General features: G+C 36.7%; 1 protein-coding gene across 1 annotated transcript in view; it reads right to left on the reverse strand.

Moving 5' to 3' along the window:
• The window catches only part of LOC129241818 (brain-specific homeobox protein), a 65,672-nt gene that overhangs the window by 12,802 nt on the left and 36,160 nt on the right, over positions 1-16,710 (reverse strand). Inside the window, exon 3 of the mRNA XM_054878340.1 lies at positions 14,378-14,574. Within this exon, the coding sequence (XP_054734315.1) occupies positions 14,378-14,574 (197 nt within the window). The remainder of the gene's footprint in view (positions 1-14,377; positions 14,575-16,710) is intronic.

Consider the following 16,710-nt stretch of genomic DNA (forward strand, 5'->3'; position numbering starts at 1 on the left):
GGAAATATATGCCAAAACGTGGACCCGCCGTGTCTTTGCACCGAATTAAACCAAACTTACACACATTGTTAAGGAGGTATTGAAGATGGTTTCCGTATAGTTTGGATACCTATTGGTAGATAGGGTCTCGAGATATAGGTCAAAACGTGGGCCCGGGTAACCTTCGGATGTGTATGTACAATATGGATATCAAATGAAAGCTGTTGATAAGTGCTTTAATACGGGGTAAAGTATTGTTAAGTAAGTATTGAAAATGGGTTTCGTAAAGTTTGGTTGTAATTCGGAGCAGTGGCAACAGGTACAGCGTTCTTTTGAGCCAGCCATAATGTCGCTTACTTTTTTCACGCTTGGGGCGGAACTGAACTGTCAAATTGACAGTGTGAGTTACAATGTGTCAATATTTCTTTCTGATTTGGATGCCATAAGGAAAAAACGTAAGCGCAACATGTAAAAATTGTTTGTGAATTTTTTTGGAGTGGATTTTGGAACAGTGAATAATTTCTTACGAAATTTGAGAATTTAATGTGAAATCCGAATGAAATTATGTGTTCGTGGAAAAAACAATTTTTTTTGTTTTTTTTTTTTTGAAAAATATAAATGGATAATGGTTAAAAAAGCTCCAATGCTTAATAAAACATATAAATTCATGGATGATCAGGAAAAAAGACGATTGTTTATTCATATGCGTTGATTTGAAATTTAAAAACAATCTTCTTTTTTCCTGATTTTCAATTTATATTTTATATTTACTCAAAAACAAATAGAAAAACAAAAAATATTGTTTATGCCAAAGCGCTTGAATAAAGAATAAAGAAATAAATAATATGAAAACCATATATTTTCTGTTCTAAACCATATCTATTCTATTTTAGTGTGCCCAGCGCAGGGGCCGGGTTTGCTAGTAATTCAAAAAATTTATCATTTTTTTGGGCATAGTATCAAAATATGGAATATTTTATCAAGTTTGATATCGAATGAAGAAAGCGAGTCTTCAAATTCAATAACATTGAAAACATTAAACCCTACTATATGGGCAGGACGTTATGAAGCCGTTTTTGCTTTAAAAGTTCGGTTTGTTGAAGTGGAAAAAACGAAAACAATTCCGTTAAATTGCAATCAGATGAAAGAAATGAGGCTGTTTCACTCAAAAAGAAGATCGAAAGCTACAATTTTATTATGTTACTGGTTTTCCATTGTAAGATCCTACTTACTATCGATGCAGCCTCTAAAGCATTTCAGTCTAAAGCCACCGATCTTTCAAATGCCGTAAAATGTTTGAAAATCTGTCTAGAAGTATTGGAAAGGTATCGACATGAATTTGAAAATTTGAAGATAGAAGCAAATAGTGTGGCTGAGAAATGGTCCATCACCCCTGAATTTTCTAATACTCGTCAGAGGAAGGTCAAACGCCATTTTGACGAGCTCTGCAAAGATGAGCGCCTCCAAGATCTGAAAAGTTTGTTCAGAGTGAATATATTTTATCGAGTATTGGACATCATTATAAACCAACTGAAATCGCGTTTCATTCCAATTAATGAAATTGTTTCAAATTTCAATGTTTTACAGCCTTCCACGTTAAAAGTTTTAAATGACACTGATCTATTAAAACAAGGCTCTAGAATTTGGTGAGATTTATAAAATAGACATATCTGATCATTTGGCAGAGAAATTCTAAGTTTTCGATCCACCTTCAGAGACGAAACAGAAAAATTGTCGTGTATTAGAGGCCTTGCTGATTTATTAATAATAAAAATGCATTGTATTAATGTTATTTCTCACAATTCCTGTGACTACAGCTAGTGCTGAACGATCATTTTCAAAACTAAAATTGATAATTCTATTCTATTGAAAATTCTATGGCCCGATTTCTAAACTTCGATAATGTTATAGATATTTTTGCGGAACAGAAATCTCGAAAAAAAGATTTTTCTTAATAAATAACTTATTGAAATTAAATTGTTGTTTTGTTTATTAAAATCATCTGTTGAAATAAAATTTGTTTCTTTTAATCAAATTGAGTACAACGTGACGATTTTTATTGATAGGACCCCATCATAAGAATTTACCACGGGCCCCAGGTGCTGTAGTTACGCCACTGTATGTTACATATGTGAATTTTGGGTGAAGTGAATAGATCCTTACAAACTTTATCGGCCTGCAGCATAAATAACCTCATATTTATATTGCATGCACTTACATACATACATACATAAATATATATATATATATATACATATATATATATATAATATATATATTCCTACAGTTGCCGAACCAAATGCTGAATAATTCTACTGAATGGATTGGCCATGCGGAGTTCAAGAGATAAAAACTGCATGAAAGGGTCAAACATTAAAATACGAAGAAAATTCGTTATACATACACTCGTTGCTGTATGTGTGTGTATGCACATACATAAATTCAAGTTCGTTTCTATTTATAACCATTTGGACACTCAATTGCGCAACCGGTCCAAGGCATTTTATGACAGTAACACGTCAAAGTCAATCAAACATTGTCGCCGGCTGCAATCAATTTGCTGCGCCGCTGCCATTCGAGCCAAATCAAGCCGAATTTCGATAGATTTATGGCCAACGCACACAAAAGCGGGTCGAGAAGAAGGACCACATGGACAGCATAAAAGGCATTGGGTGGATACCTGGCACAATCGGGAAGGCTAACAACAGAAGGCCGACGGAAACCAAAACAAAAACAAGAAATACCAAACGACTGAAGTATTCACATATTTATTGCTTTTTGGTGGTGGTGGTCGCCATGGTATGCTAAAGGGTGTAAAAAATAAAGTCAAAATATTGCTGCCTTTTTTGTTACATTTGCTACGAGCCGAGCGCATGCGCGGCAAACAAACCGGGTATAACGATGAGAAATCAGTCAACACAAACGAAATGGCTGACATGTCGCCGTCAGGTAGTGTTTGGGCAATGCCACCAATAGTGTTGTTGTTGTTGCATATATAAATGTAAATTCACTTGAAAGCGACAGGCACATAAAAAAGATGTGCCGCAAAAGAACCCAATAAAAATTTCAAATTTATAACTGTACCCCCCTTTGTGGTGTAAATATAAACAGCCACAAAGATGTATATAAATGTGCGTGTGTGCACACATATTTCACATAAAAAGCGATGCAAATATCATAGATGAACTAACATTGGGCACGAGAATAAGCCAACGTGTGTGTCTGTATTAAAGCCATTGTTGATTTATTTCGCAGGTATACACAACTATTTCAAGTTTTATTATTTAAGACTCGTGCAGTTTATGAGATCGTGCACGCATGCAGATATATAACGAAATATTTCAGAATATACGGCGCTCCTATCCGTAGGTGTCCATAGGAATCATGCGGCTTTTTTTAGATTTGGCAGCACCAAAATCGAATTCTAAATAAGCTGATCCTTTATTTGTGCCACCTATGCACAGGCACGCATACGTAAATGTATGGCCAAACGCTGTTAGCTGCGCTCGAGAAGGTTATTTTGCTTGATATAGGCAATAAATTTTATTCAAGCACCCATACATTCGTACATGTCCACGAATGCATGCAAATGCCTATATATTTGTGCTTCAACTACATAAGATAGACTTCATACCTGTACGTACATAAATATGGCAGTTTACTTTTGACTGATTTATTACGGTTTTAAGTTATAAACTCCATGCAAAAACCTAAGGATTGACAGCAGTTGACTAATTTTTAACTGAAAGTTACTCAGTAGGTGATAGAAATAAATTTTTCGCCTTAGTTGATGTTCAATAAAATGGCAGTTAAGTTGGGTTTATGAACGCCAGAGCCGTGGAAGTTCAATCATGCAGTTATTAAGCTGAAAAATTGGTTGTAAAAAGTGATGAATGTCTAAATGAATGACAATAGGGCTAGTGGAGCAGAAACTTGGATACAGACTCTGATCAAAAACCTCAATGTGAAGTAAAGCTGTTTTTAAGGGCTTTAACTTCTGCAAATTGGCGTTGAAAACAAAGAAAAACCAAATGTTTGGGTCTTATTCGAGCTGATTGCGGTGGTTTGAACACAAATATTTATTAAATACAATTTACCTCCACCAAAAAAAAGTGAAAAATGAATGGAGTCTGGTAAGTCTGAAATTATGTTGGTGCTACTTAGTCCCCTTTTTTTGTCGCTATCTGAATATGCGATTGCTAAGTCTTGAAACAAGCGGAACATGTCGAACCATAAAAAAGAGCGAAAATGATAAAATTGAAATTTGAACTTTACATAGCGAAAACTACAGTAAAGTTATAATTTTTCCTCGAACTAATTTTTACTTTCAAGCAGCAAAATTACTACTTTAAAAGTATTCGTTTAATAAATAAATCACAATTTCCACCAGGTTGGTTGGTCGTTGGTCGGTTGAAGTGCTGATCCATCCAGAATCCAACTAGCGCTTTCGCACCATTTTTTTGCCACACCCTCGTTATCAACTTGTTTAACGGTTATTTACAGCATTACTATATCCACTCTGTGTGGTTTAAGAACCTGAGGCATCTAGGCCAGGCAGTTGTTCGAGACTCTCGAACAGTCGTTAGCCTAGGGTTGACATTCCCTCCTTTCATAAGGCAGGGGATTCACATAGGAAATGAGAAATCGTTTCCATTTTCTCTGTTTGCTTACAACAGTGACAGACTAAAAGCCAGTTATGAGTGCCGTGAGTCTCCAAGGCATCCCGTCGTTTCATGTTTATTAATGTTGACGTTTGTATGAGGTTGTCGATGTGCCAAAACGTTCTGCTAATTTTGCATGCCGTTTGGTCTCTCCAATTGTATTCTTAATTACTCCCAGTAGTGTGAATACCGATTCTGCCCGAGATGGAAAGAGAGTGGCAAAATTTCTATTGAATGTTACAGTCGGGACGATGTAATCAGGCCTCTCCGAGATGTACTGAGTTTGTCGCATTATTAGACTGGCATAACCAAAAGTTTTTTTCCTTCCAGCGACGCGCTAAGGCAGATGTACATATTGTTTTATAAAATTAATTTCGACATAGGTTCAGTTGCGCAAAAATGCAATGCTATTTTTGAGTGTCCGGATTTCAGTGTTCAATGCAATATTTAGTTGCGATCCGGGAAAATATATACGAGCAAGTTAAGTTGACATTATCCAATTCTATATATGCTGTGATGAGTCGACCTCGTTTAAATTTTTACCTTCCCCAAAGAAGCACTAGATGACGTCGCACTACTTGAATCTGCCAAGGCCTCACCTTTCTTCTAGTACGGCCAGCATTGCCATATTTCTTAAAACCAGTAAACCACCCCAAACCAGCTCTCTGAGAAAAATATATATTCCAGACACTATTTTCCAGGCTTCTTGAACAACAAGAAACTTTTCCAAAGGCATTTTGGTCTTTGCGCTGTTTTTGATAACAAGGTCCTTATGTAATATGTTTTAATCACCGAAATTATAAACGTAAATATCTAATTCAGATGTGAAATACATATTTTCTGTTTTTTTTTTGCTATTTTCAAATTAAAATAAATATCTCCTCATTCCACTACGTTCATATAGCAGCATTGAAAATTTCCGAACACCCATTAAGCATTGTAATGTTCAACTGTTAATGGCTGTCGATAAACAATACATTTCTGATTGCCATACAATTTTTAACCTCAGCTGTGGTTTGGCAAAATAATTGGTTTCAACTTTTCGCTCGAAACAAATTAAATAAAATTTATAATGGGCATTCATTAGCTATTAATGCAACAGATTTTCATTATTACAAGCGACTGTGAACAAATAGAGGGGAATTGGGTATGAAGCAGTGCTCCACACTCATTGGAACAGCCAAACACCAATTCGCGAACAACCCATAATTTAGCATTTCAAATTGCGCTATTGTTGTTAGTTATGATAATTTTATAATGGCTTGAGCTTTAATAAGAGAATGTGACATTTAAATAAAGGCTGCTTGTTTAAGCTATGAATTATTTATTTATTTTTATTTTGGTTCTTAAGTATGATGAAGTTGTGTGGCCACTTAAAGCAAATGCCAAGTGTTAATGCTGATCCCTTTAATGTGTTTGCGCATAGTTTTTTAAATTTTATTGTTGAAGTTTCGGGCGAGTAAACAGTTTGTTGAATTTGGTACATTTTTTCCGTTAATTTCTAATTATTATTATTAATTAATTAAACAGAATTAAAATTATAAAAACAAAAGTAGCGACTAGAGTTCACCGCCATAGTTCGCTCAATCTTGGTGACACGCGCTGGCCGACGGCTGCAATGGGAAAAGAGTACCCTGACAGGCCCTCAACGGTATGACCATTTCTTTCTTATTAATCTAATCTTCATAAAAAACACACTACGTGAACAAGACCGCAATAAATACTCTCATGAAGAGTAAGGATGATAGGTCATGTCAAGATTCTCTCCCTTTTGCTGGTCAGTATAAGATAGAGCACTAATTATATATGTACTCGCTTTGGAAGTCTACTCAAAATAACTTAACACTTGCAGCGACCATCACCTGCTGCGTTGAGTGGTGTGCTACTAAAGCAATGCCTCCTCTACTTCTGAGGAGAAACCCTTCACTGTCCTGAAATGGCAATCCATAAAAAGGACCTATTTTATTCATCCACGTCTGGATCCACCATATTTGTAGTCAGCTTCATGTTATAGGCTCGTCTTCTTGTATCTCTACGTCAAGTAGTACGTCATTGCCTCGTCTCAAGTATCTGTGGTTGTCGTCGGCCCGTCAATTTCGGTCAGTCTCCACTGCACTGCTGCTAATGGTGATGCCGCGACTTGTTTTGCTACTATTGATCTACCTATGTATATACCAGCGGCTACAAAATAAATCGTAGTATTGTAGTTCTCTTTGCTTTCGTAGGCGTATGAAGCTTCTTTCGTATGTTTGAATTTATAAGTATTTTCTATTGCCGAAGACTAAGATCTTTTGGTGCTTAGCCGCCATAATTTTTTCAAACATTTTGCCTGCTATTTTGGGGTCTGGTGGCTTTCACAACCAGGTTAACTTTAGCTCTTTTGTATAGCAACCATTTACTTGCTGATTTAATTTGGGTTTCGGATCACTCATTCCTCGATGACCTTAAGCAAGGATTATATTAGAAAAAAGTAATATCTCCCTTCACCCTCATCGGCAATCTAATCAAGGTACCGTACGGCGGCATAATTACCAAAATTCATATTGCCTGAATATAAATTTAAGAGCACAATCATTCTGCTGGTGAATCCCAGGCCTGAAGGTGCGAGACTCGTTTGCGTTCTTATAGGAACGCACTCAGACCAGCAGGCTGCATATAACTATCAATGATCTATGAAGAATCTTGAGGCGTTGAGGTAACGGAAGATTATTTGAGAACAATTCTGTGAAGGCTTCTCAAACATTCTAAGCTTCATTCAATGCGTTGGCTGGTTATAGTGCAGCCAATCGAGGCCTGAGGCCACTTGGGCTCTGAATCTCTTCATCTCTATCTTCTTAAACTTTCTGGAATATGGAAAGACTTTAAAAAAAATTAAAGAAATTTTTAGAAGTTTTTGTTTATTTAATAATATTTAATATTAATAAAAATCGAGAATTTTTGTATATTTAGAGAGATAAACGTTTCCGTAATTTTGTGTAAAGTTTCAATCAAATAAATACTATTATGCTTATATTATAAAATATTAATAAAAATCGAGCATTTTCCGCTGCCATAAGAGCACTTAGTTCCAAGTCCAACTTTGGCAGCCACCCTCCCTAAAAAGAACACACTCCAGCTCAAAAAAGTAGCCAAAACAAGAAATCCGCCAACATTAAGAGACATACTCCTATACACATACATGCATACATAGAAACACTATGCGATTATGATGAAGAAATGATTAATTGCCGAAGAATGAGGAGGATGAATGTTTATGATTTTATGAGGAATTGAATTGAAGCGACAGTTGCACAGACTGGCGCACTGGATGGATGAATGCACTGATGGATGAAAGAAGGGCTGAATGGATGGCTTTCAAGGATCACAGACTGTCGAGCAAATGACAAAGATGGGTTGAGCGCGACAACTGCAACGACAAATGAACCTCGATGTTGTATAGTATGTGTGTAGCTACGTACACACCTACATACATGTATGAGGATGTATGTGGCCATGATATTATTAGTGCAAAAGGACGGTGGCTACAATTTGGATGTAAATTAAAAGTCTAGCAAGAGCAAGCGTACTTATTGTTGGTGTGCGTACTGTTTACGCAATTCCTGCGTTTTGCGCTTGTGTTGTTGTTACTCCGCTTCATACATATTCAATTAGTAAATGAGTAAGTGAGCGAGTGAGCGAGTGTCGGACAGAGGTCGCATGCAAAAAAAAAGGGCACACACATCTATGAAGCTGCTGAGGCAAATCATGTTGATGATTGTTATTTGCCTCTTGTATTGTTTCACTGTGTGGCTTGTGTGTCTGTATGTAAGCTGGAATGCTCGCCTGTGGACCGGAGCCATGTTGCAAGCGATAGTATGCAAAAACAATAGCAATTCCACGCATCAGCAGTCCGGCTATTTTCCGGATATAGACAACACAGAAATGCAAATTAGCTAATATGGCAGCGGCAGGCACACCCACGCACACGTCGCAACAACACTGTGACACTGAAGAGAGAGAGGTGGAGAAGAGCACGCAGACAGATAGACTTTATTCGAATGCAAAGCTGCCAAACACCCACAACTCTCCACTTTTCAAGCGGGTGGCAGCTTGAGGCTCACTACTTCCAATGCAACTAACGGTTGTTTGTAACAGCGTAACGATAGCCTTCCATAATATGAGAAATGATCTTGACAAGAATAATTGCTTGTTAGCATAATTAAAACCATTTGTAAGCGCACACATACATACATACGTGTATGTGTTTATACATACAACAGCAGTTGTGTTGCCACAAACGGAAACAACAACCAATGCCAACTATGACACTACTGAAGTGCTACGCAATGAAAATAATAATAGCCATATCGTTGTGATTTTATTATTGTTGCTGGGAGCAATCACGCTGCTGCTATGTATGTACCGTTGGCTGAGATTTGCTGTCAAGCTTTCGGTTGCACACCCATACATAAATACTCACTGTGCGTATGTGTTTTTGCCCTGTTTTTGCTGTTATTATTAATGACTGTCGGGAGTTGTGTTGATGATATGAATTCTCAAGCACATTTTGAATGCTCCAAATGCCGGTTGTCCTTAGTAGGAGAAATTCTAAGCGAAAATACTATTTGGCGGAATGCGGAAATTTTCAACTTATTGTTGCCGATCATTAAAAACTCAAGTAAAGAGTTGATGAAAAAGGAGATTTGCATGTTAATTCGATGTTTTAAAAAGTAATGTACTTTTATAGACATAATTTTAATTTTTTGGGAAAACTTATAAATCTGAAAAAAATATCTGAACGCACAAAATATTCCAAAAAAATATATTGCGGAAGAAGAAACAAACATTTGTATCGAATAGCTGTAATTTTAAAAGCAAGCAAAAATTTATTTTTAATACAAAATGCAAAAAAAAAAAAGAAAAAATTTCAATTATCTCCGTAATATGGAAAGTAACGATAACCAGGTTTAAAATGTAATATATAGTACTCATGTACGCGATGGCTCAAAATCAATCACTCTACCGGAAGATTATATTTTTTATAATTCCTCTAAAGTAATGGAATCCATTTTCCTCAAAATGATGATGCCTCTAAAGGAACTCTACCAATAAACTATTACATGTTTATTGTAGGACTTAAAAAAATTGAAAAATCTTACCTTCTTTGTCAAACAAGGTGAAGAACAGTCCGAACTATGTGAAAGTTCAGCTGGTGTACCCCAAAGCAGTATTATGGGCCCCATCTATACTTAAATACACTCTCGATATACGACCTTCTTAAGAAACAATAATCGGAACGTTCGCGGATGACACTGCCGTACTCACAATTGACTCCTACCCCCATATGGCCTCACAAAAACTCCAGAAAGGGCTTGCCCACCCGTTAAGGCTCAATAATGTAATCATCCCCCAAAGTAACGTCATAAAATATCTCAAACTTGCAAGCAAAACCCATATTTTCGCCAAAAGTAAGGCTCTAGGAATAAAACCCAGAAGCCTAAATTGGTTAGGCAGGTGAAATGGTTAAAGTGCCAGTTTGGAACTCCTAAAGTAGCACTAAAGCGTCGCTTCGATACCATTATGAGACCTGCAACAGGAAGATAAAATCGGTTACTAATATATTATACAAAATTGATTACCACATCGCAATTCTCATGTAATTCTCGAAGGTAAGCTTTCAGCTATCTTGAAAACAATATGGACAAATGGCATTAAACGTTGGGGCACTGCAGCTAACTCCGACATAGAAATGCTTTAAAGATTCGAGTCTAAAACCCTCAGAATGATCTCAAACGCCCCTTTTTATATCACAAATGCATAACTTCATCCTTATCTCAAAGTACCCAAAATAATTGAAGAAATAAGAAAACAGGCCACACCACACTCGCACTCAAGCCCTCTTGCCACAGAAATAATTGCAAATCCCATAACCTTCACCAGACTCAAGAGAAAGTCTACAAAAGACCTCATATCATAATAAATCAGTCTAAATTATTATTTATCATAAAATTAGTAGATGATAGGTCTATTCCATAAATGCTTTGTTCTCTTAAATTAATTAAATACCTTCAAGTTAAAATATTGCCTAATGCTTAAAAAATCAGATCGCAATGAAGCAATGGATTAAAAAAAATCATATTTTGTATATTTCACACTTGTGATCTAAACAGACAAGCAATGGAGCACGTAAAGTTCAAGATCCAAATTCATTTTTGTTTTATTTAGTAAAAATGTTATTCAAAACAAAACTGGATGACAAAATACCCACCCTAATGTAGTGTACGTGCACATTGCATAGATTGACGCGGGCGTTGTGCCACTTAAAGCGTTTGGCGTTTAATTTAAGTACTTAGAACGCCTACGATCGGTGCAATTTGTTACTGATTTGTCCATGAAATTTTCACACATCGGGTTTTCAATTTGTTAAGGATACAGTTTGTGACAAGAATAGTGGAAATTGCTTTATAAATATTTACATTGTCACGCTTTAATTGAAGCACGAATTCCTCCCCATACATATACTATACGTATGTAAATATCGATGGCTTTCGAGAAAAGCGACGCAACTCAAAATTAACTCAAATTCGGAGTTTTGCCGTTAAAAGCGAAAATCAACTACAGAGTTTATATATTTTTATCTGGAAAAGCGCCATAAGCGAATCTTTAAGCAATTCTGAGAGATGGCGTTAGTGTCGTGTCAGGTGATCGAATTGGCGCGACCCAACACAGTATTTTGTATTTTTGAATTGTGTCACTTTTCTCGAAAACCATCGATATGTCTCTTATATATAACTATGCAAAGACCTATGTACATAACCTACTTGCAGTGAAACCGAGACAAATTAAACGCCTGGATTAGAACTAATTCAAATGTGTAATATTTCAGCGTGGAGCAAAGGCGTTGGCGTGGGCCATACCGACTGACAACAAACCGCGTGTGCAACAACCACTAGCAGACAAGCCCTTGCACGTGCACCGCAACCTACACATACATATACAAATACATATCTCCTGCAACGCTTACAAATCAGCAACATTTGTAAAGCGTTCAACATTCAGACAATTGCACCAAACAAATTCGACGACAAAGAGATCTATGTTTAACGGTATGAAATGCCACAGCAACATATCCCCTTCAAATAAAACCAAAAAACAACAACAAATAACTTTCATTGAAACATTTTAAACTCCGCATTCATCAGTTGATGCTGTGGATTTCAACATTAAGTGCCAACCGACGGTAATGCCTGCATGGATTTTTAGATTTTGAGTTTTCAGTGCGCGATTTAAAATAAAAAAACGAGGAATTTGTAAGAGTTAGACATGCGACGCGTATTATGGGGTATTACGGGTACAAAGCGCTCAACAGCAGCAGTAGCCGCCGTCGTAGCAGCAACCCACGTAATCCCAGGCGGCGGTAAACCAAAAACAACGAAAAAAACAGTAACAAAATTAAATGAAGGATGTAATAAAATGCACATAAAAGGATGGCAAATGAAGCGCTCGAAAACGATGAAGCCACCAGTTCTGGCATTTACTACAAAAAAATGGAAGTTGGTCATATACATACATACATACTATACATATACATCCATATACGTGGCTGCTATTGCGGCCGCCATTTTTACACCATCTAATTTTGGAATGTGAGTTAACTGCGCTTCGTGCACGCGAATTCCCCTGCTCACCCTAAAAACTTTTGCAAGCCATACTTCATTTGGTTTATTTTCGAGGAAATCCACTCGGATTTGCCTTTCAATAAAAATGCAAATTTTTCAACGCCTCCACGCATTTTCTTTGCGCTTGCATTTCTTGTCCCTTTTATCAGTTTTATGCTGCTACACCTTTGAAGTTTTTAGGTTTCGATTTTTTATAGTAGTCCTTTTTTTATTTTATTTGCTTTTTTTGTATTGTTCTTACCTTTTTTAACCCTACAGTAGTCGCGCCCCTGAAACTGGCGTAATTGGTCGCGCGGTCTACATATGTAATCCATTTTAAAATTAAAAATACAAAAGATAAATATTTAATTCCTCCATTGCTTTTGTTTCAAATATTCTTGTTATTGTTTAATTTATTAATATTAATCAAAAACAACATAAATAAACTTTCTGTTCTTACATAAAATAAATAAAACACAAAACTTCATTTTTTAACAAAAAATTAAGATACTTCACAAAAGTATAAAATGTATATAAAATAACCAGAAGATAATTGAGATGTTTTAATTGTTTTCGAAACATGACGAACATACAGTCTTGGAATGATCAGGACAATTGCGTTTATTGCAAGCGTTACACACTTTACGGGTGCTTTTATTACGGGTCCTTCCACAATCGTAGCAACGACCGACGTAGTTATTGTGCGTTGGACCTTGATGAGTTACAACTTGTGGAAGATCCAGGAAGTCTTTTCTTTTAAATGTCAGTGTTCTAGGTAGCGTGGTAAGTGTTAATCTTTGGTGAGCAAGTGGTTTCATCCAAGACAAGGCTAAGTCTATGAGAAAATCACGCCTTTTGACAGATTCATAGTTACTGTTTGCAGTGTAAATTGCATAATGCGTTGAGAGCACTGAGGTTTACAATATTATAGAACTTAGTCAGCGGCCACCTTCTCGAATTCCTAGATACGTCATAAAGAGAACTCAACCAGATCAACGACATTTTTACTGCGATTATAGTATGTTATTATTTCCGGCTTTCGTTGATCTCCGGTGTCAGAATCAATCGCTGTATCGTTGTGCATTGTAGACATGGCTAGGCTATTATAACTTTGTTGGCTTTTAGTACATAAGAAACCAGAGTATATGGAGAGTGAAATCCAAATTTTGAGGAGCATATTGGATTGCCTCTAGCTATTCTAAATTACCGGGGAACTTCTCTTTTATCTTTTCGAACGGTAGCAATCATTGTAATTCCATTATCAAATCATTGCTTTGCTATTTTCAGAGAGGAAAACCAATTGTCCATAGTAATATTGATATGTCTATTCAAAATTGGTTGCACCATTCTCATCACGATATCAAATCTCTCGTTGCTTAACCGAAATGGATCTTCGGGCCGGCGTAAATTTCTAAGTTATAGGTGTATAGGTAATGAACATCTACAAGTGCAAAAACTTTCAGTCCATACTTGGCAGATTTATTTGGAATATACTGCCGGAAAGAACAACGCCCTCTGAAGGACAAGAGTTGTTCGTCCAAAGTCATTTCAGCAGAGTAGCATACATACATATGTAAATATTATCAGAAAAGTTCCACAAAATTGTAAAATCAAAAAGTATGTCAAAAGTCCACTTTTATTTACAAAGTATAACTAGCTATTAGCATAAAACCTAATTAAAAATACTAACGTAATCGATCGCGCGGCATACATACGTAGACCATGAATTTCACGAACCTCTAGCGACATAACTGCATGCGACAATTAACAGCGGAACACTGAGAGTGACTCTCTATTTGTTAGTGCCAAGTAGCAAAAATCTCCGATGAAATCGATGCACGATTTTCAAAAAATTTAAAATTTAACAATGGTGGATTACATATGTAGACCGCGCGACTACTGCAGGGTTAAATTGGAGTTTTCTAAAACGCTCTGACTAAACTTTTTTTTTTCTCAAATTTGAATTGCATGATGTTCGAGCGCTTTTCGTCACTATCTTCATCCTTTCCGCTTGGAGTTTCATTTTCCATTTATTTACTTTTATGCAACTTTTTATTTAAATATACATATGTACATTCGTACATACATACTTGTTCTTACCTTCACTTGTGACTCCGTCATCCCTAAGGCATAGGCGAGTTTCGCCCGTTCTGGTCCCGCCAGATATTTGGTCTGTTCGAATGTCTTCTCCAGCGCGAATATTTGTTGACCACTAAACGTTGGGCGGGTGTGCTTCTTCTTGCCATCCTTATCGCTGCTTTGATGGTGTTGATGCGCCTGTGAGAGACTCGCTGACACTGGTGGGAAGAGAAAGAACGAAAACGTCATTTAGGGGTAAAGAAATGTTTTTATGTAGCTGCATAAAAAACTGAAATTTTTTGAGAAATATGCAGAAATGTTAATGCGACGATTTTTAATAAAAAATATTTAAAAAGTAAGAATTTTTCATCAATGGCTGCCAAAATGGGATGAACCAAAATAACAACCTGAGCCTGCAGCCTGTGGCTTGCGTTTTTGGCAAAAGAAGCTTATTAACTTTCAATTCGAACTCCTAATTCAAACCTCTTGGGAAGAACTTTTCTCACTAAGTTAGACTAAATTATCATATACGAGTAAATCGCGCCATTGAAATAATCATCTACTTATATATCATATCTCGCACGTTTCTGAAAATGAAAAGGAGATGGTAATTTTTTACGCTTTGATTTCTAGAATTTGAAACTATTAATAGTTGAAGAAAATTAACTTCCATTGCATTTAATTTTTCATTAAATATTAAAGATATAATTGCGAGACTTCACTAACTTATGACGCTGCTGTAGGATAAAAAGGAATGAGCTTCTTGCCCGAAAGTTCTCAATAATGTTCCAACATCTTACTACATCTCAAACTTGCCGCTAGAGACAATAAGTGAATTACAAGACCTGAGTGTCTGAGTGATTCCAAGCTCAACTTTACCACTAACATAAATTATATTATTTCTAAATATTTCTTAAGGCTGGTATTTATTCGTCGAAGTTGCTCTTCTATTTCTAATCCCTCTACTCTCAAACTCTTTTACTCGTCCTTAGTTCGGTCCAGGTTAGAATACGCGGTATTCGTTTGAACACCGTTTCATGCAGTTTATATTACCCCTCTTTGGGCACCCAGGTCTGGCCAGACTTTTTCGACTTTGGACGTGAATTTAAAATATTTCTATCACACCTAACGACTCGAGCTTCCAGGTAGCCTCCTAAAATTTAATTTTCTAGCGCTTTCAAAAAAGATCCTCGAACAGGACGAAAAAAGGCCAGACCCGGGTCTCCAAAGAAGGATTAATATATTATTAAATGTTCAGAGAGCTTTTGTGTGGTTTGCTATGCACTCGATGAATTCCATTGATGCCATTCTATCGCTCTCGTTGCTTACTAATAAATCTCATGTCCTTGGAGTCTAGTTGTGTTCTGTAGTCGATGGGGTTTGTCTTTGATATTTATGCGCGCCCAATAGATTGCCCGTATCTTCTCAATAAAATTCATTTTAATGTGCCCTCACGCATTTTCCGTTGCAGTGAGTTGATTTTTGTGGGTATTGCTAAAAGTGTTTATGGAATGACTGCTCCTTTAGGATAACTCTTGCTCAATTCCTTCGAGAGCTAGAGAGGTGGGTCGCAACTTTTAAAGCCTATCCAATTTTGCTTAATAAAGTAGTAATAGTAAGAAAAAGTAGTCAAGGTCATGTGCAGAATATCTTAGGAGACTGTAGATGTCGATAACAACAGGCGGTTTTTGGAGTGCCAATACTAAGTTAGCGATTGCTTTCTACAATTTTACGCAATTATATAAGTCCGAATTGGTCTCAGAGACCTCCTTTCCGCTCATCGGAGTCCTCCTGACTGATTAAAGGGGACCTGCACAACTCATTTCTTAAAAAAGTCTGTTCTGCCCTTTCTTCGTTTGCTATTTCGAAAAACTTTTGGCCTCAGTACAATAGATTGAGGACTCTGAAGCTACTGGAAACTCCATACCATTCAATTTCCAAGCTCGTAGCTGTGTTTACCGGTCATTGGACAATCGACACACACCGGAGAAGTTTATCATTTAACCCCCATTGCAGAAGCTGTGGGGGCCTTTCAGAGAAGGAGACTGTTGAGCACTTTCTATATGAATGTCCGGCAGTGGGCCAATGTTGGCAGTGGGCCAACTTAAATTACATCAGTCTTCTCCATTACATCAAGATTGGAGGTCTGCCTTTAGTGCTACTTGGGGAGTGCCATAGTGGTATTTCAGCCATTTCACCTACCCACCTATAAGTCTCGTTCAAAATCTAGACCGAAATCTTTTACCAGTTTCAACGCATCTCTTCGATAACTACTCAAACAGTCAGTAATAGCATGGACAAATCTTTTTCCAGCGATAAAAGCTCGTTAGATGTATAGTCAAAAATCAGGAATT

Source organism: Anastrepha obliqua, chromosome 3, assembly GCF_027943255.1.
Source record: "Anastrepha obliqua isolate idAnaObli1 chromosome 3, idAnaObli1_1.0, whole genome shotgun sequence".
Taxonomy (NCBI): domain Eukaryota; kingdom Metazoa; phylum Arthropoda; class Insecta; order Diptera; family Tephritidae; genus Anastrepha; species Anastrepha obliqua.